We start from the raw sequence: 25,440 nt of genomic DNA, 5'->3' as shown, positions 1-25,440 counted from the left end.
AGCCCAGGAGCCCTGGCTCTTATCTAACATGTGTCTGTGTAACAAGGTGTTATAGAGCCCAGGAGCCCTGGCTCTTATCTAACACGTGTCTGTGTAACGTGGTGCTGTAGAGCCCAGGAGCCCTGGCTCTTATCTAACACGTGTCTGTGTACGATGGTATTTGCATAAAGGAAGAGGCTCGATATAAAACCAGACGTAGTAGATGCCGGCTGGTGGGTGGTAAAGGAGAGCAGCACGCTGCAACACTAGCAGGCTGAAAACACAGCAGAGTACAGTAAAGAGTAGGGATGAGCCGAGTACTCGGCTGAAACGAGTATCCGGTACAGATAAAGCACTTTTGCCGAGTACAAGTGTTATACGAGTAATGCGAGTCAATATCTGTACTCGGATTCAATGAAAGTCTCCATTGACTATGTCTGCGTTCTGTGATAGGCTAGTCCCAGCACCCCTATATCAATTGCATGCTTAAAATAACATACCGGTTAAAGCCTTGCCCATTTCAAGACAACCAGACCCACTTCCGGGTTAAATCAGACCACTTCCGGGTTAGGCCCCTTCCAGTCCGAGTACAGATACGGATACAGATAATTCACGTGGTAAACAGATACAGATAATGCTGTACTTGCTCATCCCTAGTAAAGAGAGGTTCAAATTTTGATTGGCTTTGTTTTAGCCAATCAAATACACCCTGATACAATCCTCGGGATCGGGACATCTCCAGCTGCTTCCTCAGTACTGGGGGCAGGCAGTCTGTCGGCCCGCTGCCAGAGGACCCCTGTGGCCTGGAGGTTTTATGACTGGAGCTAAGTGCTCTCTATTTACTTTGGCCTGCAGCTCCTCCTCAGCCTCAAAAAGGGCTCTGGTGCTGACATGGACCATGCTGAGACTCTATTGTCAGGAGTCTCACTAGTGAAAGATCTTAGTACATTACTTTGTTCAATTTCATTTAATTCAGTCTTACTTTACCACACCTTGTCCCACATTGTTGGACATTAAGGATGTCATGGGGATTTGCCAAAGCTCAAATATTTTGTTATTTTATTGAATGATTATCCATCTCTTTTCTTGTCTCTCTGTTTAACAGCAACGGGATCCTCACAAACGAAGTTCAGAAGACTCAAAAGTAAGATTCCCAACACGCTTTGGGGGGTCATGGATGAAACGGGGCTTATCTAAAGATGACTAGCAACCTGGACACCAGCATAAAGTGGCTTCAAGTTTCTTTTTGTTTAAAGAGACCGGTACTTTTATCAAGGCTGGGAGACTTAACGTCTTGTGCCTCATCTCTCCAATATACACACACTGAAGCAGCTGTGTTGTCTTATCTTGCCCCGTAATGACTGCAAGATATTCCAACAATAACCGGCAGTTTTAGATGCTTGAATGTGTGCTGTGTAGACATTTGTGGCTCTTGGCATTGAAAATGGCAGTGTAATACGTCATTACTCTTAAGAAAGAAAGAACCAAGCAGGTCTTGTTGCAGGATCCAAATGTTCTTCAAAACTTGCCATTTTCAACTTGTAGCTTGAACACACACAGAGAGAGGATGTCAGGCAACCATCCTGGAAATGTACTTCCGCTGATCCAGACTAGATCCCGGAGTGTGTCTATCATCAGGTTCAGTTTCAGCAGGACAGATGTGAAACTGCAATCTACATTCTGCAAAATGTGCTACAAAACGATTACTAGACCCAATTCACTCGGACATATCTATATTTAATATCATTAAAGCCCTCTGCCGTGTCATATACAAGCTGTGTTCTCTCTCCACATTCAGATTAATTTACTAGATTGATCCCACTGGTGTGACCTTATGCACCAAAGGGTTAACTCAAACAGTTAACAGTTATTTTATAGAAAATATAAAAAAATAAAGGGGTAAATATTGTATATTGCGGGATAGCCTAAATATTATTCATAATATATATATTGCCCACATATAGTGTGTGTGTGTGTGTGTGTGTGTGTGTGTGTGTGTGTGTGTGTGTGTGTCATTGCGTTGTCTGAATCTTCATCGTTGGTCGTCGAGTGCCGATCCTGCATGACGAATGCAGTGGGCCCCACAGCATGGGTGTGTGTGGTGGGTTGGGTGTGTGTGTGTGCTGGTGTGTGTGTGTGGTGTGTGTGTGTGTGTTTGTGTGTGTGTGTGTGTGTGTGTGTGTGAGATGGGGGGGGGGGAGAACACAAGAGAACAGTTAGAATTTCAAAAGTTAAAACATGTCGAAACATGCAAAAGTATCCGCGGGTCCTGCTGTGAGGCGGAGGGACGGTCAAGTGGCGCTTGGGGGGGCCGACTTGGTGCAGGGTATGGCCACAACAGGGCATGTTTCTTGTGTGTCAAAATCCAACAAAGAAACCGAAACAAAACAGGTGCATCCGTCTCTCTGCCTCCCTACCCTGTCAGTCAGTTGGCTCACACATTATATAGTTCATTTAAATTGGCCGGGGCTATTTTCATTTAATTCTCATTGGCGGGGGTGTCGTGTATATTTGGCGCTTTGGGTTTAGTTTGGAGGGGTAATTTGGCGCGGTAGTGGTAGTTGGGCTGTAGGAGTATTTGGCGCGGTAGTGTGTATTGGCGCTGTTAGTGAGTATTGGCGCTGTAGTGAGTATTGGCGCTGTAGTGTCTATTTGGCGCTGTAGTGAGTATTTGGCGCTGTAGAGGTATTGGCGCGTAGTGTGTAGTTGGAGCTTGTAGTGGTGTTATTTGGCGCTGTAGTGAGATTTGGCGAGTAGTGAGTGTTGGCGCTGTAGTGAGTATTTGGCGCTGTAGTGTGTATTTGGCGCTGTAGTGTGTATTTGGCGCTGTAGGAGGATTGGCGCGCTGTGTAGTGAGTATGGGCGCTGTAAGTGTGTATTGGCGCTGTAGGCAGTATTTGGACGCTGTAGTGGGTATTTGGAGCTGTAGTGTATATTTGGCGCTGTAGTGAGATTTGGCGCTGTAGTGAGTACTGGGCGCTGTGTGAGTAGTGAGTGATTGGCGCTGTGTGTGTATTTGGCGCTGTAGCTAGTGTGTAGTGGAGTTTGTGAGTGTGTATTTGGCGATGTAGTGGGATTTGCGCTGAGTGTGTATGTGGCGCGTGTTGTAGTGTGTATTTGGGCTGTCGTGTGGTATTGGCGCTGTCGTGAGTATTTGGCGCGTAGTGAGTATTGGCGTGTAGTGAGTATGTGGCGCTTGTAGTGTGTATTTGGCTGTTGCGCTGTCGTGTGATTTGGCCTGTAGGAGTAGTGAGTAATTTGGCGCGTAGTGAGTATTTGGCGTGTAGTGAGTATTTGGCGCGGTATGAGTATTTGCGCTTGTAGTGTGTATTTGGCGCGGTAGTGTGTATTTGGCAGCTTGTAGTGTGTATTTGGAACAGTAGTGGTATTGCGGCAGTAGTGTTATTGGCGCAGTAGTGTGTATTTGGGCGCTGCTGAGTATTTTTGCGCTGTAGGAGTATTGCGCTTGTAGTGAGTATGGCGCTGTAGTGAGTATTGGCGCTGTAGTGGTGTATTTGGACGCTGTAGTTGTTGTATTTGGCGTGTAGTGAGTATTTGGCGCTGTAGTGAGTATTTTGGCGCTGTAGGAGTCTTGGCTCTGTATAGTGAGTAGGTGAGGATTTGGCAGCTTGTAGTGTGTATTGGCGCTGTAGTGAGTAGTGAGTATTTTGGCGCTGTAGGGATTGGGCAGAGTAGGGAGTATGTGGCGCTGTAGTGAGTATTTGGCGCGGTAGTGAGATTGGCGCTGTAGTGAGTATTTGGCGCTGTAGTGTGTATTGGCGCTGTAGTGGTATTTTTTTATTTTTTTTTTTTTTTTTTTTTTTCTGGCGCTGTAGTGAGTACTTGGCGCTGTTAGTGCGTATTTGGGCTGTAGTGAGTATTTGGCGCTTAGTGGTATTGGAGCTGTAGGGTGTATTTGCGCGTTTGTTGTGTAGTGAGTATTTGGCGCTGTAGTGAGTCTTGGCGCTGTAGTGAGATTGGCGCTGTACGTGAGTAGTGAGTATTGGCGCTGTAGTGTGTATTTGGCGGCCTGTAGGGCGTAGGAGTATTTGGCGCGTAGTTTGTATTGTGGCGCAGTAGTGAGTATTTGGCGCTGTAGTGAGTATTGGCGCTGTTAGGGAGTATTTGGCGCTGTATGAGTATGGCGCTGTAGTGGTATTTGGCGCTGTAGGAGTATTTGGGCTGTAGTGAGTATTTGCGCTGTAGTGCGTATTTGGCGCTGTAGTGAGTATTTGGCGCTGTAGTGAGTATTGGCGCTGTAGTGAGTATTTGCAGCAGCAGACGGGTGGGTGTGGGATTGAATCTAAATAAACGCCTGGTGTGTGTGTGTGGTGTTTCTGTGTGTGTGTGTGTGTGTGTGTGTTCTAGCGCCGTGGTTCTCAACCTGGGGGTCGGGACCCCCAAAGGGGGTCGCCAAGATTAAATTTATGGGGGTTGCAGTAACAACAAAAAAATGAAATAACATGTCTAGACTGGTGGCAAGGGGTTTCTACATACCGTTGTGAGTTTGTCCTTTCATGTATTATAGTGGAGTTCGTGTGTAATCGGGAAGTCCTGGAAACAGAACGGGGTCTGAAGGTGGATAAGGGTAAGAGACAAACAACAAAGCATCCAAAATCACACAGCAGGGTGGAGCACATTGGACAAGACTAGTTGCTAGGCTAAAACTAAACTGAACGGTAATTAAAGCAAAGTCCTTGGTTCTATTTATGAATCGAGCATTCCCCAAAATCCAATCAGTTACAGCTCTCGTTTCATTGTTGAGAGTAAGTAAAAACTTGATGGTATAAACGCACCTGTCACAGACAAGTGCTTTACAGTTAAAAACAAAATAAAAACAGCAACAAAATAAAATACGGGCCATATTTCTAGCAAACGCTGTCCTAAAAGACGTGTCTTGAGGTGTTTTTTTTAAAAGATTACACAGAATCCCAAGGCTCTCAAGGTCAGGAAGAGGGTCCAGAGCCTTGGAGCCGTCACAGAAAAGGCTCCATCACCTATGGTTTTTTTAAAACGGGTTTGGGGACAGTTAGAAGGTCTCGGTCTGAGGACCTCATGAGAGGACCAGGAGTGTAGCGTGCAGTAGATCCTGGAGTAGAAGGGGCTGACAATTGCAAGTAGTGATTAAAGTAGTGATGGGGGGGGGGGGGGGGGGGGGGGGTGAGAGCCTCTGTCTAGAGACGTCCTCCACTAAAGAATTCTTAGTCGGCTCAGGTCTTGTCGACTGATTGATTATTGCTCCAGAGTGGAGGATGTGTGTCCACAAAGAATCCTCCCCTGCCAGAGCGGTCGCTTAAATCTCGGGTTTAGCACAGAGATGATCATAAGTAATAAAAATCACGACTAATCAACTAAAGAAATCATAGTTCGGCAACAATGGCTGTAGTCCCCGAAAAGATAAACAGGGGGGGTGGGTGCCCACTAGAGTGGGATCGGGCCGGATTTTCGGTCGAGCCAACCCGAGGCCGAACAGTTAAAATCGCATTTGTTTATCATAAATGACACGTGTACGTTTGTTGTGTGGAAAGCGCTTTTATTAAGCACCTGTAGGCAGCATTGGCGAAATGTCAACAGATGACGCGCATCAATGGGCAATATGTGACAATTTTATTTAATCCAAAAACGAAACAGTTGCATAAGTGAAACAGGCCCATTGGTTACCTACATAATCAGCTGTGTTAATTGAAAATGCTTTCAACGCCTTATCGCCTGATGTGACCGAGCCCGACCCGAACCCGGCATACTTTTAACATCTGTCCAACCGGCCCGGCCCGTCGGGTTACCGGCGGGGTCACGTCGGGCCGGGTCGGGTACATCCTCTACGTTCCCACAGGTAGACACCAGAGCCAGCAGTGGGGGACAGATGTCCACCTGCTCTTGAGTATGTATGGTATGAATAGCTAACAACAAACCCAACTACATGACTTGCAGACAGACGCATTGACCTTTACGATGATGTGATGAAGGGTGTGGTGGGGGGTGGGGGGGTGGGCGGGCTACCAGGAAACGTTACCTGTGTGGGGGTGGTGGCAGGAAAGCACCTTTCCTGATGATGAAAGTCACACTGTATCCAGAGACAATTACAACACACAAGCACGAGGTCATTCGAGAACCAGCGAATGGGTTCAAATACCAAGTAAATAATTAAAGCCTGTTTTTTTTTTTTCCCGATTTTCGGTTTTCATTCACGTGGGATGGAAATTGGGAAAATTACAAAAATTGGCATCTGGGCTCAAGTATCAATACTGCGGTGTTTGTACTCACTACTGCAGCAGATGAGGGATGTGTACATTCCTCCTAGGTTCTTGCATAATCAAGCCGTCACAACGGGACGCAAAATGCTTCATGTCGCTCACATCCCTAAAATAGACTTGGTTTTTGTTTTTTGACAGTGTTCAGTGGTTATGAGGAGCAATATGAGAGATGAAGTTGGTAACATTGATCATTGTGTAGGTATATCAGGCTCTAACCCGTAAGCTTTTTCACGTAATGCGCTTATAATGGCCGTTCTAAGCGTCTGAAAACGTATGACTTTCTTTCTAAAATGTGTAGACACGTACATTTTTGCATCCATTTGATTCATTGATATTTAGTAAGCTACAAAAAACATGAACCACTGCCAACAGAGGAAAAAAATGAATGCGTTATGTACCCAGCACTTCTGAAAATGCACATTTCAACCAAACCATGAACCTGTGTATGTCGTGCTCTGTGCGACACCGGTAAATGACGAGATGCTTGCCCCCCACCCAGTTGTCCAATCTCAAGACGTTTTGCATTTCCCCACAAGTAAAACCTAATTCTCAACAAGTAGTAAATTCTTTCTCGTCATTATCCAGCGTCGACCATAACGGCCCCGGGTCCTAAACGCCCAAACCACTCCAGAGGAACCCCACGGATGAATCGCCAAACCAAGCTTGGTGGGCGAGTAGGCGGAGACAATGTCCTTGCGTGTTGAATAAATGGAGGCCCAGAACAATTTTTAATTTTTAAATGTCTGATATTATGAAGAAAAACTTTAAAAATGAATTGGGGAAAAACAGGTTAAAGATTAATTTTGTTACAGGTGTCAAGGCAGGGGAAAAAAAATCAAAAATTGGATCTGTTGAACCATTTTTCTGTTTGTACTTAGAAACTTGACCTGATATAAGGTTCCCGGACCCCCACCTGGCCCGACTATTTTCAGTCCTAAATGACTTATAGAGTCTTTTAATCTATTTTGCTGCTCAAATTTTAGTAACCATAACATTTTTAATTTTTATCAGATCTCCCATACCCAGGTGTATGGGTTGCAGATTCCAAAGACGAACCAGAATACACAAACAGATACTTCTCAACATGGCAGGTTTACTGAAATGAAAATAAAAAAGCGAACGAAGATGATGCGCTGCAGTACTAAAGCCTGTTAGCTGTTTGTTCCATCCGAATGAAATAGTACTCCCCCGTTTAACCTGCAGCCATCTTTTTGTTGTTGTTGTAACTCCTAATGGCACTCATCTCACAATGCAGGTTCTAACTAGAGACTAGGCTCGCCGCCTGTCGGCGCCAGCCTTAAATGACATCACGTATTTTGCTTATAGCGCGTAAACTCTCATGTTGTCAGTATTGTGTTAAAACCCGCCCCGTATCAAGAAACCGTTGGGATCGGTCCGTCCTGGTCTGGTTGGCACGGACAGAGGAAATGAAACATGAGCTCCACAATTTGTCTGGTTCCCAGGAGTCCCCTTCTCTCACAAGATCTCCAGAACCTTTTGTATAACTCTAACTGAATGAAATGATGAAATTAATGTGCAGTAAAATAGAAGAATCAGAGGAACAAGACTAGGCTATCTGTGTTATAGGCTTACCAGGGAAGTCAACTTTTTAGTATACATCTGTATTATCATACAAAACTATCTATGAATCAGTAACCATTTACAAGAATGTCAGGTGTGTGTATTAGTTTCTTCCAACTCCGGCAGCCAGAAGCTTCCTCCCGCCTGTTCACGCCTCTGAAACTTAATGGGGAAACGAGAGAGACAAAGTGGTGGCAGAGCCATAGATAAGGGCTGTTGGACGATCAATCGGTGCTCTCTACTCAGAGGTGTCAAGACGAGATACTAACGCTGCTGTGTTTAGTTAGAAAGGCAAACAGGCAGGTTAAATGCGGTCTGGACTCCAGTTAGACTTGATCTCAGTGCTGCATTGGACACGGTTTCGACCACGACATATTACTTAGACCTGATTGGCAAACGCGTGGGCCTTTCTGGTTAGTACTAAACTTGGTGAATCCACCTAAAGGAATAGGGATTACTTTGGTCTATAGGTAATTATGCATCTGAGTGAACAAATTTGACGTGCGGCGGTTCAGCAAGGCTCATTCTGGGCCTCTGTCTTGTTTAACCTTACATGCTTCCACTCGGCTCAGATTATGGAGAAAAACAATTAAGTTACCATAGTTATGCGGACGACACACAAATGTACATAACCTTATCGCCAGGGACTAGAGTACAAATACAAAAAACTGACTAAGTGCATCGAATAATAAATAGACGGGATGTGCCAGAACTTCTGAAATTACCTGAAGGAAAAACTGAGGTGGTGTTTTGGAGCAAAAAAGAGGGAACGGATAAAAGTCTGCGCCCAGTGCAAACAACAATGTTTAAAAAAAACAGACAAAGCCAGAAATCTTGGTTTGTGTAAGTAAGGGACTCAGGACCGAATTGACCAGCCCAATTAAGACAATACAAAGTCAGATCTACTATCACCTTAAGAACATACACAAGGGTTTTAAAGGAATATGTGTCAACAGGACTTTGGAAAAAAACTGGTCCATGCTTTCATCTTCAAGTAGACTGACGACTGTAACGGCAGCGTTCTTACAGGTCTCCCTAAAAAATCAATCAGACAGCTGCAGCTGTATCAGAACGCTGCCTGTAGAGTCATCATAAGAACAAGAGAATGCGATACATCACTCGTCTCCACTAAGACCAAGAGAATGCTCACAGCACCCAGTCACACTACAGACCAAGAGACTGGATCACAATCACTTCAGTTCTGAAGTCTTTACACGGCGTCCGTGTCTCAAAGAATTGATTCAAAGTACTGTGCGGTTATAAAGCCCGTAAGGTTTAGGTCTCAAATACATTCTGATTGCTACTACACTAGAACACCCCGACATCCGCCTCTGGGGGAAGGTTTGCTACTACACTATGACCCCCCAGACCTTCAGTATCTGAGGACAGGTCTGCTAACACTATGAAAACCCCCGACTCTCAGGTCATCTGGACAGGTCTACTACTACACTATGACCCCCCCAGAACTCTAGGTATCTGGGGACAGGTCTACTTCTGTCCCCAGAGTCAGAACTAAACAGGGTGAAGCAGGGTTCAGTTTCTATGCTGCCTAATATATGGAAATAAACGCCAGAAACATGCAGGTTCCCTGATACTCTACAGTTCTCTTTAAATCAAGGATGAAGACCTTTCGTTGGATGCTGCCTTTCTTTTAAATGACTAATCATTTCTTTTAAATTTCTATGTGCTGCCTGTTAACTTTACTTTTGGTTTTATGTTCCTAAATGTTTATATTGTTTTAACTGTATATTCATGTGTTTTATTGGTTAATGCTTATGATTTTAACTGTTGATACTTGTGTTTTATCGGTTAAATGATTTTGGTAAAGCACTTGAATTCCCTGTTGCTGAACTGTGCTCTACAATAAAGATGCCTGCCTGGAAGCTACAGGTGCTCATTGGTGACCTGGACATTAGACCATTGGTCTGATTGAAAAAGATCATAAACCTGGGTTCAGTGGGACCGTAAAGTGCGTACGGTCAGGTTATACCTTGTAGTTGTGGGTGAGTTGAGCAAAGCCTGAACTGGAGGGAACGGCCGGATGGGTTGTGCTCTGACTGGAGGAACAAACAGTGAGAAACACAAAAAAAACATTAAGCAGTTTGATCAACTACCGTTTGACAAACTGAAGTGATGTTGACATTTTGACCACTGTCATGCTATGATATATTAGATTTCCTCGGCGAGTTTGTTTTTTTTTTAATTGAAAAGCCAAAACAAGCCCCAAACAGAGTTAATCCAAGTCTGATTTTTAGTGTGCAACTGAAAATATGTAATGTTTGAATTACATACTGCCTGCCAAACAAAGCGGACTAAAGCAGGAAGAGGGATGGCCAATACACCTAGCCACATCCGGGATAAACGCCAAGACCAAGCCCTTTTTGGGGTATAGAAAATGAAGATCCTATAGCGATCAATGCATTTTATAATCTGAAGTTTGGATGCATTTTTTTTATTGTTAAAAAAACATGGTTGAATAGACATGTGTCTAGAAGTATTTTGCAACATTGCCTGAGTGTGACCCAACACAATGGCCCCATTTATCAACCTAACGTTAGGAAACCAGCGCAGAGAATCATCTTACGACAGGCTGAGCGTGCGATTCATGAAACGTTCGTACCAACCAATCAGAGAGGGACAATGGTTGTACATGATTAATGAGTAAACGCAGTGGAAACGATGGTAGTAATTTAAAAATCACGCCCCCCCCGTTATATTCTCCGGTTTTGACGGCCTAGCCCCTACCAGTTTACGAAATGGCCAGACGTAATTCCGGCTAAGAAGCGGGCAGTTGTCAAGAAAGTGGGCTCTTGAACCCTGCAAATCACGTTCATTTGCAGTAACGGGGGTACTATTTGGCAGCTGACGGACTGGTATCAAGGTATTCACTTTTGGTTATTAAAAGAATGAAAGAGAAGCACGGATGCAGTCAGCCAACAGTGTTGCACAGTAAACAGCCTCCAGCTGAGGGTATCTTAATAAAATGTTCTAGGGAGACACCGTATCTGTAGCCCCGCCTGAGCTCTGAGGCTAGCCGAGATCCCGCCTGCATGCCGGGTTTTTTCGTCAGGTGACGGTCAGTGATGTGAGGTAGAGATAGCAGCCCTGGGAACCAGTACGGCGAGTGGTGGCGACCTACGAGAGGTAGCGGACCCGCGGCCTCTTAAGATCCCAAGGTTGATGTAGGGCTGCAGGCTGGAGCCTCCCGTTGTCATGCCTCCCGCATGTGTTGTACCGACTCAAAAATCGTCTTCGGAGTCACAGTAGTACATTTGGTTTTGCCTCCATGTAAGGACTGTGACTTCTGTGTACCCGTACCTATGTTTAAATAAATCATACAGAGTAGCAGAGGTTTATGCAGTGTCCTTTATTTTATTCCGGTTTTTTCCCATGAGTCAGAGCTAGGCAACCATGAGATGTGAGGGACAGCACGTGTCCCTTATGTCTCCCCGTACTGGACCACCCCCTGGACCCTGTTTCTTGACAGCCATAGAGGGCGGAAAAAACTGAAAAATGCGGGTACATGCCAGAAAGAACCGTTCACTTTGGCCATTAACGGACACTTAAAAGACAAACGGAAAAGAAAGAAAAATAGAATAAAAATGTTTCCCGTATTGGAATATCAGTGCCAACCATAACACTGTATCTTCTGAAGGCGAGGAATATAAATTCCTGGTCTCCTTGGTTTAGCCCGTTGGAGGCTCTTGCTAGCTGGGCAGGTGGGTATCTGGCTCCAATATACATCGACGCCACCTGTTTTCAGCGCGATGTTTAACAGAACCCACAGGCTGAAACAAGGTGCAGACTTTTTCTGGCGTGTTATAGTAGGGCCCCCCCCCCCCCCCCCCAATGCAAGACAGGAGCCATCTGCACTATCAACCGTGAAATCCTTCCACTGTGGCCCGTGTGCGTATGTTGACTGTTGTAACGGTGCACAGAGGTCTTCTAAAGAAAGCTCTGCCATTGACGATAACTGATCGATGATGAATTATCATGCTCTTTGTAAACGAATTCTAATGATGCACCGCAAGTCCACATCACTCAAAAAAGTGTGTGCGCAAGTTTAATTTGCATTAGACTTGGCTGTACAACCGCGCATGAGAACACAAGGGCCTTTTGAAAATTATATTTCGGTTCCGCACCGCCTTCGAGGGAATGGTATTCACAATCCTGAAACATAAGATGTGTCTGGCTCCTGGAATTTCAATAGATATAAACTATCAAATACAAGCTTCAGAAATCATGTGTACGCATTGCATATCTCTCATTACAAGTTCAACTCTGGACCATGCATGGTACTTTACAGCTCATCTACAACATTTCTCAGCTATAGTCAGTGTCGCCGTTATGAAGATAAAATTCTATGACCATAGATTTGTATAAGCCCCGCCAGGGTGAGATGGAAGAAATAAGCAGATGAGTCCATGGTCTAAACACAACAATGAAAACAAGAACAAAAATGTACAGTAACGCTGAAGCAAACAGACCGGGACCCTTGCGTTCCCTTCTGCTGAGACGCCACACGCCGACCCGTGTGTGCAAAAGAAATTTAAAGGACAAAAGAGTACACGCAGCACAGCAAAGGACACACGGAGACAATGTGTGCAATCATCAACGTACTTTTGCGTGACATGAAAACGCAGTTCCCTTTTGCTGCATCGATGATATAGCGCACAAATACTTAACTGTTTGTGCTTTTTCCAAGTACAGAGCAAACCACGAAAAAAAGTAAACAGCCCTCCAAGCTAACGGGTGAACGCTTTAGGCCGAGGGGTAATAGAGAAGTAAAAACACCTCACCCATACCTCAGACCAGGTGATGGTCCAATGGTTTTACGATGAGATAGTGGTGGGTGACGGCTAATTACGATATTGAATATTACCTGGGAGACGGTAACGGGTCGCTACTTCACGGGTTGTGTTATTTTGTTCAGGACCACAAGTGTGTCGTTAAAAACGTCCAATCAACGGAACATTTATTTATGTATTTTTTTAAATGTGATACATGCTCTACAGATTGAGGGTCATTTAAAAATACCATGAATACGGGCAGCATTCAAAATCTGAGGGGCATTAAATTGCATAGCATATTTTTGTCTATTACGATCGAGTCCACCGTTTAAATCTTGACTCTACACAACCTTATGCACCAACCCATGATGTAGCCTGTTCCGTTGTGGTGTATTAGATATAGGTCTGTAGTGGAAACGCACTACGCTAGATGTGTGTACTGTAGTATGACAGTTCCCCCAAAATAAGGCTCATGGTGGATAACGGGTGTGACCCCTCAGATCGACAGAAAACAAAAGAGGCGAGAAGAGACCTCAGGAAGAAACATGAGAGAAGAAGAGAGGAGTGAGGGACAAAAAGGCAGAGCGACTGAAGGCGGCACCTCTGGCAACAACAACACAAAGCTGGGTCGGTGGTTTTGGGAAAGCTATTAAGGAGTGCCATCAATCTCACCGGCTGTCTTTTAAGGAGCTTTTGTCCGCTTTACTCAAAAGCCCCTATTCAAAGACAATGAAAAGGGCTTTGGTAAGGCGTTTGTCGGCATCCCTCCGGTCATTCTAGTAAATCTTGGCAAAGTTAGGACGGCCCAAAAAAAACTGACATGACAGCGAACTGACGGTGAGCATTAGGTTTGTTGTCAATTCGGTAGGGGCTGTCAAACAAAACGTTGTAATGGGACTTAAGAGGCCTTTTAGTGTGACACTGTGATTCATTCAAACATGGCCAACTCATTTTACGGAGATGTCTGTTGTGAAAAAACAAAATGTCTTCGTCGTTTTCACTCCTGTGCAGTTAAAGAATACTTCTAATTTAAATCCTACTCGTGGCATGGCCAGCGTGGCAGAGTTTAGTATGAACGCGGTTTGGCTTCCTACGGTGAACGTGGTTCTGGGGAGACCTCCGATGCCCTACCTCTGTGCACTGAAGCCACACACACACACACCCACCGTTCTGTAAAAACACTGCCCACACAAAGATGACACAGAACTGGCTTCAAAAAAACCGGCAACGCATCCCTTATCATTCATGGTTTTTCTCAATGGTCCGGGTGATATCTTACAAAAGCTTACTGGGATATTTCAAAGGAGTGTATAATATGCGGAGTTCCCCTTGTAGTTTAGGGTCACATAACATAAACTTAAGTTCTATCCATTATTCTTGTGTAGCTGAAATTCGACTTGCTCTACAAATCAATACTTAATTACTAAACTACTCTTTTTTCACTGTAAGGGAGACTCATGCATGCGTATCTTGAATGCACATGACCTGTATATTGTCATTTAACTGTTGGTAGAGGCTTTGTAGTCAATTAAAAAGGTTTTCTGATGTTACAAAGGCCTCTAAGAATCTTTTCCTTTAAAGGGTTAAGTAGGTTCTCAAATCAAGTGCAAGATAAATAAACGGTCAACCTTGAAATACCGTCATTGGTAATAAAATACACCAAGCCAGCTACAAAACAGTTTGAATATCTTAATTACACAAACTTGTTTGCAAACTACACATCCAGGTTCCCATGCTAACATCAGTTAGTCCGTCTGCTTTCCATTCATGTCACACCTGACTCACATGTCCTCTTTCGTGCGTTCCTGGCACGGTGATCGGAGTAAAAACACCGACTCAAAACAAGCGGTCACATGGCACGTGAGAGCGGGCCTGTTGTTCGGCCCGCGATCGGCCACTCCGAGTTGCTGGTCTGGGAAGAATCAAACACCTGGCATTTGTACCCCACATCCCCACATCCAACCAACCCACCCCCAGCTCCGTGTGGGAAAACCACATGCACACGGCATTTACATACAGCGAAGACAAAAAAAACAAAGGGTCTGCTCGGCGAAGTAATAAATCACTGACAAACAAGACGCCCCTACAGAGAAAGATACTAAAGGACTTCGGTCTTACAAGCTTTGGAGATAGAACTGAAAACACATTGACTAAAAGGAAAATGTGTCAAAAGCACAGGGATTTTAAGAATTTTCTTCCACAAACGCTACAGCCTTCTCTCCTTTGAAAAGTTCTAAACAGGATTAAAGGGGACACTCTATGCATTCACTAAGCTCTCCCCGTTCTCTCAGGGGTTTGTAAAACAAAAATATTCCTGTCTTACTATGGGCTTTTTGAACACCAGCCCTTCTTAGGGGGGGTTTCAACCCAAGTGCGGTGGACCAGGCAACCCAGTAAAGTTTCAGCCTATCCATGACAGAAGCCACTGTAGACGTTCGGGCTTTTTATAATCCTGCCTTGAGCTGGAGACAGAAGAGGAATACTTAAAGTTGTAAGTGAACACATTTCATCCAAATACAATTACTCTGATCAAAACACTGAGGTGTACAAGCAATTTTGCTGTTAATGGGAAAAATCACTTCATCTATAACTAAGTTACTCCAGTTTGTACATCCCCTGGCTCCCCAGATGGATGCGTGACTAGGATTAGTGCCCCCCCCCCCTCCCCTTTTCCAATACCACCAGTCCAACCAATAAGAAGATTCTCTTGTTGGTATCTGAACAGAGTTGCAGAGGCTACGTGCTCCGCTGTGACTTTAGACTTTGTTGCTTCCTCTCAAAAAAGAAGATGATGATACACGGAAACTAGCACCTTGGCAATAAAAACAAACCTCGCCAAACTTGAAAGCAATGGCGTGACACCAACTAGAAAAACCCATGTGTTAAACAGTCCCATTACTAGGTATGTATTAAATATGTCTCTATTAACAGGTGATGTACGCAGTCATTAAATCGCTGTGATAAAACTATTCTGAAAAAAAACACCCTCACTCTGAGATCTTAGCCAACGATAGACTACTGTATACGTAAACTTTTCTCCAACGATCCTTGGAGAAGGTATCGCTAATCAGTTAGGTGATTTCTGCATAGCAATAGTTACTGGAGGACTTTCAGTAGGATTTAGAACAGCATCAAGACCGAGCGGCTTTCTAAACGATTCAGACAAAGGACTTGTCTCCATGACTGGTTTATTAGAATCTAGTGCTGCATTTAAACACACTGACCACAGCTCCTGTTACGAGACTGGAAATTTAATTGGCATTAAAGGAATCCTATGTATCAGTCAATCGCAATTGTCGATTGACCGCTGAATCTGCAAGGCACACATTAAGTTAGCCGTGGCGTTCACAAGGCTCAGGGCTGGACAATTCTATTCACTATATATGCTTTCTGGGCATATATTTATTAGGGAAACCCTCAAGAACTTTCATTGGATGAAAACAATTCTATCTATCAATCAAGCCAGACAAAACAGTCAGTAGCTAAACTTTAGCATGCATACAAATATACAATAGTGGAAGACATACAATTTTTGATGTTAAACGTCGAACGAAAACGAGGTTATCTGCTGGGCCCCCAAAACCTTCAGTCCTCAATATCCAAAGAATAGTTACTCTGGATGGCCTCCAGCAATACTGTCAGAAATCTCAGAGTTCTTTCAGACAGGAATAATATCCTTTAACGCCTACTGAAAACCAAATCTCAACAAAAGCCTTTTTCACCTGAGTAACATTTCTAAGATTAGGCAATCCGGTCTCACAACGATGCCGGAAAAATGGTCCATGCATTGCTCCTTACAGGCTGGACTACTTCATTCCTTCTATTGGATGGCCCAAATACGTCCCTTAAGACTCTCCACTGAGCAGGCTGCAGAATGCTGCAACACGTGTTTGACAAGAACTAAGGAAAAAGCTTCCGCATTGGGCTTTCGTAAGATCCAGATTGAATGTAAAAGCCTTTCTTGCCCTACAAAGCTCTAAATGGGTAAAGCACCATCATATATTAAAGAGCACATCGGCACCTTATTGTCCCACAGAGCACTGACACTCCCAGAGGCAGAGCTACTTGTGGTTCCTAGAGTCTCTAAAAGTAGAAGTTGAGCGAGCCCCAGCTATCAGGCTCATCTACTGGGAACGCTCCGGTGGGTTTTGGGGGGCAGAAACCATCATAACATGAGAGTATATCTAACCAATTCCTCTTTGATAAAGCTTATATTTAGGGAGTGATGAGTCGCAGCGTTAGCTAGGACGGCGGGGGAGGGTGTATTAGCAAGACACGGCACCCTTCTTCTTCTCTTAATAGTAGTCAGAGTTATTCTACCAACCCTCGTAGAACTGGACCGGGTTGCTTGGACAAGCTCTTAATCAGCTGCTATAGTTTAAGACTCATTTTAATACAGTCAGCAACCAAAACTAAATGCTGAGCAACCTTACCCCATTTTCTTTATGCTCGTTTGGGTTGTCTGCATCACAACTAACCTGGAAAAAAGTTTTCAACAGTAACGTTAATATAGCGGTCGGGGATACAACGTCTCTGCAGCGGGGCTGTCAAAGGCAGAGGGACCGCGCGCGCTCGGCTAATGGCTAGCTACTTATTTTCCTGTGCCGGAGGAGAATTAGCCAGCTAGGCATCCTTGGGATGGCAGAGGTTTTTGTGGATTAGGGTTAGAATGCATAGGCCAAGGGTGTCAAAAGGGGCAGTTTACAAGAAAACAGAACAAAATAAAACAGACTATCAGTGCAGGGAGAATGGAAATTTCATCAGGGTAAACACTGGCTTCACCATTGTGAGTAGCAGGAGCGAGAGGAAAACAGGGATGATTAATGAAAATGGTTTCCTAATCAAGTATACTGATAACATATTTGGTATTTTTCAATAAAAACGGTTGTAAAGATATTACACCATTGGATTATCTTACAATTTACACACAAACATTAAACACTAGTGACATTCTGGGGGGACATCAGGGGTAAGGGGAATATGTGAGTTAAGTATCCTAAATCTCAGCCTTTGGGCACAGCCATGGGGTTTGATAGTATCTGCCGACTGGAAACTAGACATGTATAGACCTGCAGGTGGCAGGGATTACGACCGTTCAACTTTCTGATAGTTACTGTTTACCTCCTGAACACAGCGCACAGGTGGATGGTTGATGAAGTGGTTTCGCGATGGCTGGGATCAGCAAACAAACAAAGGTTATTATGATCCACGGTTAGTATTGCGGAATACATGTATTTAATGGGTGTATCAAGCGGAAGATCAGATGAAAGAGTAGAATCATGATGGGCTTGTGGTGGCTGTTGTATCAATCAAAATGGTTCTCGAGACCGGTTACAATACTTATACGTTCGGATTCGAGTGAAACGATACCTTTTTCAGGTACTAGTTGTATAATATCAATCTGAGGGAAAAGAAAAATCAACACATCAGCGTCAGAGGCCACTGTGAGGAATATTGAAAAATAACAGTGAATAGTAGGTGGGGTAGTGTTACACAGTGTGGACCAAATGGGATAAGCAATATTTTACAAAACCAGGACAAGTATTGTTCGTAAATGCTGGCTTTTGATTTTAGCTAGCTACGCAGCACATCACAATAAGGCTACACGACTAATCAGCAACGATGCAACTGTGTTAAGTTGCAGTAACGGACTAATAAACTACGCCTGTTTGAAATCCCGGCGACACAGCGCAGTCACGGTATCTCTTGATGAAGGAGGAAGGAGTAGGTGGTGGATATTTGAACACTCGGGAACGCGGCCTGGTTTTGACATGTCCCACGGAGCGGGCTGAGAGGAGGAGGGCTGCAGGCTGCGCTGACGCGGTTTTCCGCTATCTCTTGCAGTCAAACACGTGTGAATTTCGCTTATAAATGAATCCCGTGCAATCAGGTGGCTCTCATCAAAATGTATCGCGGTTAGCCAGCTTAGCAAAACAATGGTCTTTTTGCGTATATGCATTTCGCACTGGGGGCAACTCAATACTTAATAAGTTGAAGACCCACTTTGGATCGTAAGGTGGCTATGTTATTTTAAGCAGTAACACGATGATCGCAACAGTTACAAACAGATTGCACGGTGAAATCCCGCTCTAGGGTACGACCGCGTCGAGAACAGTCGTAATACCAGGTAATGTTTGTCCATGGGTGGACCGCAATCACATGTTTTAACGTTTACAGCAAATCACCGAAATTGGCACCGAGAGAATCGACGGCATAATGTGATACGTGTGTAAAAACGCAAACATTCGGTTCCCGGGGTACCTTAAAAAAACGAACTTCGAAGGAGTTCGGTAACCCAGCCCTAGTGCTTTTTGCCAAAAATAAATCTGGTTGGTTTTTGTCAAATACACTTATGGTGCCAGCAGATTGCAGTGTATCTGGCTCTTGTGGCCCAGATCTTCACTACAGCGCGTGTTGTGAGGGCCGGCAATTTGCGCGGTCTCCTCCGCTTATAAAGAGAGCATATAGCCACTCCGTAGGTGGATCTTTGGTTGGCGCAGTTTTGCCGATCAACTTGCCAACATACTTCTTCTAAGCCCCGGGCCAATTTCTTATGTGGAACCCTGACCTCACCTTCACCCACTTTCCAGTTTACAAGCGGCTTTAATTAACGCTAATATACTAAAAGCTCAAATCAGTGAACCAATCGCTGGACTGCAATGGGTTCACGATCCGAGCACGATGTCTGGCTTCCTAAACCTTAGCAAGTGCAAAAAGACACCTGTTCTGCTGGTAAGTTGTATCAATTACATGAGCTGGTATCATCAAGTTGAGGTAAAAACAGAAAAGATACTTTTATGTTGTTGCGGATAACAAAATATATTTTAATCTAACATCGATTTGGTTGGGCCGGTCCATATCAGAGTATTGGGGTCATACAGTTCCTGGAAATGGCGGGAAGTAGGGTGTCAACACATTACTGGTGTCGGACTCGAACCATTCGATCGATGCTGTTACTATTGCCATCTGTGATCTATCTTCAAGAGCTTCTTATCCAAAGTTGAGGATTCGGGAACCTATGGTAGCTTCCCTGAGGATCACAAATATTTTGCGTCTTTTTTCGTTTTGTTCAATGTCGTTCAGCTATCGAGGGTGGGCAGTCGCGTTGTTTAGGACGGCGTGGGTCGGTTCCCCAGCCGTGCTCATTGGACAATCGAGTTGGGGTTCTATACTAAAACACATTTAGGGTTCAATCTCTAAGTGGTGGGTCTCTTTGGGTTTCGGAAGGTTCTTGGGGGCTTTGGGCGTCCAGCCAAGAGTCTTCTGAAATGCATCGTGTGCTCGTTGCAAGTGCTTTTGGAGTCTTGTCTTTGTGGTCCTTGGAGGGTTGTGGGTTTGAGAGAAGCTGCGCTGCTGTTGGTTGGGTGTCAGTGTGCGGTGGTGAGAAGGGTGGTGCTGCTTCCTTTGGAGCCATTGATGGATCAAAAGGGGAAGGGGAAAACTCATATAGGCCAATGGGCAAAACATAATAGGGCAACTGAGAGATAACTACTCGATGTGGAGGATGGTGAGGGCTGTATACTGTGATTGATAACGTTTAAGTGAAGTGCCACAGGTAACTCCAAATATGAAAAACTGGCTCATTTTTGTTAAACTAATATTCCAAGCAGCGTTCAAACCTTCTGCTGTTAAAACAAAAGTGTCTCTGTGATTATGGTTTCCTCTGCTGTTTGTATTGTTGGACGTTGGATGCACTTAGACTACATGTATACATTTTAAAAGGCATTATACAAACAACAAAGTCAGCCAAAACCAGGAGGTAGGTCAATGAAGATAACTCCTCTGCCTTATACACAGAGAAAACAGCTTGCACACCTGCAAGTTGGCATTACCATCCGTGAAAAGAGATCCATTCTTAAAGGAAAATCTAAAGGTGTTTTTCCTAGTCTCCCCATCATGGGCTTGAAGCGCAAACTCGGGACTTCTTGAGAACAGTGGTGTCAGTGAGAGGGGAAGGGGCGCTTTTCAACAGCCTCACACATGCACAACCTTAAACGTGAAGAAGGGCATGCGGAGAAAGAAAGAAATGGCATGTCCGTCTAACAACAGGGGCCATTTGTCCCGGGTCTCCACCTCCACAACCCCCCATGCCAATATCCATCAATGCATGTGAAAGTCTTAAAGCAGTCTGACGACGGGGGTGTGTTACAACCCGGCCTCTTAAAACCTATCGGCCGGGGACACCCGGGACTCAGATGTAAAGCCTGCCGGCGTCATTGTAAACTCCCAGCAGGCTACTCCCCGCAGTGAGGGCCATTATCCTACAGGACAGGCCGTCATAATCCTTGTTTAGGTCTCTGGAGGGGACACGGCAGGCCTCGGCGCCATCCCCATTCAAGAGATCACTAAAGTGGCATTTAACACAATTTGTTCAGCACCGTGACATTGGCAGGTTAGCAGGGTGAACCAAGTTCAGGTAAATCACTGAAGGGCTACTACAGAGAATACTGAGGGTTGAAAACTGGAAGCACATCAGCACGGGTACAAATAGATATTTAAAACTTTTTCACAATGCATTCTTTCATGTAAAATACATGTTCGAGGCCAATTGCCCATACGGTTTTCATTATCTTTCATACTTTAGCCAGTATGATCATGTCAAACATCTGCCTCTTATATGGTATAAAAAATATCTGTAAATGTCCTCGAATAAAATGGGTTTACCCTAAAGAAACTGAATAAAATGGCAATGTAAAACTGGTATTTCATGGTAATTTACAACATCTAGTCTCAGTATTTAATAAGGGTCATTAAAGTAATGTATACGTAAAAAATATACGGACTATAAATCATGTGGGAATAATGTAATACTACTATACTCAAATAGTAATATCATAGTAAAATATATTAGACTAATTCCCAAATTAGACATCTTGTTTACTGTAGACCAGATTCTCAGGCTCCCCACCGTTTATACCGAAGAATCTGAAGATTTAATTCCTAAAGCAATTTGACGGATTTGATAAGCGGCATAAAAGGAGGAATTCATTAATAAATTTAAAAAAATAACAATTTATTTTGTTCATTAAAGTTTTTTGCTAATTTGAACACTTTTCCATTAGGAGTGCTAAGCTATACTGTTAATGCTTTTTTTATTATTTCAGACATGGATTTATTATCACTATCATTATACATAGGATACGAATATTATACACAATCTAATACTGGTATGTCTATATGTAGCTTGATGGTTTTCTCTCACTAGTCCAATTTTATTAAGAGGAAATTCATGATAACCTTTTTTTCCTTGTTTTTGTTCTTTTACATTGTCTTAAAACATTTATCTGCTGACCAAGCATTTCACCCAATAAGTCTGATCTAAAAGCATCTTCATTGAGGATATTTTCAGTTGTGGTAGGTATAAATATACTTCCGTAAGCACAAGGGGGGGGGGAAAGTAAAGTATAGGACCTTGCAATGGTTATGATTATTACACTAATATGTATATGTATAAAACACGTGCAATCTAAAAGGGGGGGGGGGGGAAGGGGGGAGGGGACTAGGGGCGGGGAAGACGGGGGGAGGGGCCTGGGGGGATTGAGAAGATATGATTAACCGGATGAGAGAGAGGGAGAGAGAGGAGAGAGCTGAGAGAGAGAGAGGAGAAGAGAGAGTGAGAGAGAGGATGGAGAGATGAGAGAGAGAGAGAGAGAGAGGGAGGGAGGAGAGGAGAGGGGGGAGAGAAGAGGGAGAGAGAGATTGGAGAGAGGAGAGAGGAGGAAGAGAGATGTGAGAGAGAGAGAGAGGAGAGAGAGAGAGAGAGTGTGTGTGTGTGTACTTTGTTTAAATACAAGTTGTGGGGACAAAAAAATGGGAGAATTCAGTACACTTATGGGGTCCTGACCGTTTGTGGGGACAAAATGCTGGTCCCCTTATTAAAAGGGCTGTTTGAGGAATAAGATTGGTTTTAGACAGGGGGTTAGAGTTGGTTATGGTTAGGGTGGGGGTGGAGGTTAAGGTTAGGCATTTAGTTGTCAAGGTTAGGGTTAGGGTGAGGTGGGGGTTAAGGTTTAGGCATTTAGGTTTGAGGTAAGGTTGGGTAAGGGGCTAGGATGAGCATTATGTCAATGACTGGTCCCACAAAGATAGTGAGACACTAGTGTGTGTGTGTGTGTGTGTGTGTGTGTGTGTGTGTGGTGTGGGGTGTGTGTGTGGTGTGTGTGTGTGTGGTGTGTGTGGACCTCCCGCCCCACACGAAGCTCACACACACACACACACCCACACACACACACACACACACACACCCCCACACACCACACCCACACACACACACACAAACACCCACACAAACACAACACACACACACACACACACACACACACACACCAACACACAACACACACACACACACCCACACACACACACAAACACACACACACACACACACACACACACAAACACACCACCACACACACACACACACACACAGTGTTTGAACTGGAAACTGTTTCCATGTGTAATGGGCTCTCCTAACCTGGCTCTAAACGACAATATTTAAAAGGGACTAAAATACAACCAAATGGAAACAACATGCCAGCTTATGACAGACGTGATTTAGTGGCTCGAGAAATAGCCCACATCTCCGATGGAGCTCCTAGGCCTGTTTCCATCCTTCTGTCTTCGCTCATCTCCACTCTCACATAATATATAATATCCGTATGCATGACCAATTTTAACCCTCGTGTTGTCTCCCGTGACCCTGCAACCGTTAGTATTTGCGTCAAAATTTGAATTAAAACTTAAAGACACTTTCAGCCGCGTCCCCTGTGTTTTTCAATGCCATAAAATTAAATAAACACCCAAATTAAATAATCTAGTGGAATAATCATTTAATTGCTCGTAAAGAACGTTTTACGAAACATTCCACGTTTTTTTGGGACATTTAGTTGAAAGAAACACAAATTTCTGATACAGAACCTTTTGAAGGGGTCAAATTGAACCCGGGACACGAGGGTTAACAGGACCTTAGAATAAAATGTGGACCTGGTCAGCCCACAGGTTTTCACAGCATGGCCTTGAGTGTCCGTAGAGTAAGTGCTAGTAAGATATAGTTGGAGTCTTTTAAAATCCCTGGTTTAAATATTGGGGGGGGGGGGGGGGGGGGGGGAGGAGGGTAAGTACCTTGGGTCTTGTGCGAGTGAGGGGATAGGAGCGGGATTGGTGGAGAATCGGAGCAGGGGGTGCGGTATTACATTCGTTTATCGCACCGTGTGACGAAAGAGGCTGACCAGAAGGCAAAGCTGCGATCTACCGGGCAATTTTGTTCCTACCCTCACCTATGTGGAAGGCTGGGTCATGACCGAAAAGAACAAGATCCAGGGTACAAGCGGTCCGAAATGGGTTTCCTCAGGAGGGGGCTGGCGTCTCCCTCAGAGATAGGATGAGAAGCTCAGCTCCTCGAGAGAGCTCGGATAGACCCGCCTGCTCCTTCGCGTTAAGGAGCCAGTTGAGGTGGTTCGGGCATCTGGTTAGGATGCCTCGGGAGAACCCTAGGAGGTGGCCAGGCACGTCCAGCTGGAAGGAGGCCCAGGGGAAGACCCAGGGACTAGGTGGAGAGATTATATCCCAACCTGGCCGGGAACGCCTCGGGATCCCCCAGTCGGAGCTGGGGTTGATGTGGCTCGGGAAAGGGAAGTTTGGGGTCCCCTACTGGAGCTGCTGCCCCCGCGACCCGACAGGATAAGGGGACGAAGATGGATGGATGGATGGGTTAAACGGCCAAGACGTGGGGGTTAGGGCCGGTTTCAGACGCGGGTGGAGCCCAAGGGGGCAGGGAGAAGGCACGACCTGGAAAAGACACTGACCTTGACCCGTGGAAGCTTTTGCTCTTCTGGGTCAGAGAAGGTGGATGTCAGCGAGCTGTTGGGGAGCGTAGGCAGTTCAGGTGTGGCGAACAGGGAGGTGGAGCCTCCGCATCACACCATCAAACCCTGCCAGAGGAACAGCACAAACCCAACTCAGCACAGAAAAGATCGGGCTGCAGTATAAAATCAGAAATACTGGTACTGGGTAGGACTTAAAAGTTGTACAATACGTTACTCTTAGCGTTTGTTTGTTGGACTCTTCTGGATTAGATAGGTCATGATTTCAATTGATTATTTTTAAATGGAAAAAATATATTCCAAGGTCTCCAAATATGGACTATTGTTTTTTTAGCTTTCCATTGCGGTGTTGGAAGGCTGATTCTGAAACTTTTATATCAAGAATGGGTTAAAGTGTAAAAGTACGGATTATTCGTTACCTTGCATATGAAAAATTTATAAGTTACTGGGTTTAACTGCCTCCGCCACTCACAGCCCATGTTTGGGCTAAAGGTTCAATAAAGAGTACAAAGTTTTTTTGCTTTTTCTTGTTACCCAAGAAGCAGTTTTTTATTCATTAGTGCGAGCCATTAAAAATTGTATTGCTCTAGTTCCACCACCAACAGCTTGGGTATTATATATATGGTATTGCCACTGAAGTTTCAAATGACCACAAACCGTGTCATAATTACTTAATTATGGCATTTCTGCTCTACGGGATATCAAAATACAAAAAAGAACGGTTTCAAATTTGGGCAGTACGTCAAATCGCTTCCTTTTCTAAAAGTGAGATGAGAGGTTACTATCTAACTCTGTGTCTTTATTATAACACACACAAATAATAATATACACACACAACACACACAGTATACACAGAATACTATACTACACATATGTACAGACAGTATATATACACAAAAACATACAGTGACACACACAAACATATGTGGGCAGTAATCTATTCGCTTCCTTTCTAAAGTGAGATGAGGGGGTAATATCTAACTCTGTGTTCCATCCACACCCACACACACACAC

General features: G+C 44.4%; 1 protein-coding gene across 1 annotated transcript in view; it reads left to right on the top strand.

The window, feature by feature from the left end:
- The window catches only part of mllt3 (MLLT3 super elongation complex subunit), a gene marked incomplete in the record, with an annotated part of 125,590 nt that overhangs the window by 30,782 nt on the left and 69,368 nt on the right, over positions 1 to 25,440 (top strand). The window contains 1 exon segment of the mRNA XM_032510979.1: positions 1,085 to 1,123. Within this exon segment, the coding sequence (XP_032366870.1) occupies positions 1,085 to 1,123 (39 nt within the window).

Source organism: Etheostoma spectabile, unplaced genomic scaffold, assembly GCF_008692095.1.
Source record: "Etheostoma spectabile isolate EspeVRDwgs_2016 unplaced genomic scaffold, UIUC_Espe_1.0 scaffold302, whole genome shotgun sequence".
Lineage (NCBI taxonomy): Eukaryota > Metazoa > Chordata > Actinopteri > Perciformes > Percidae > Etheostoma > Etheostoma spectabile.
The sequence above is the reverse complement of the archived record's forward strand: the minus strand, read 5'-3'. Positions and strand labels throughout refer to the sequence as shown.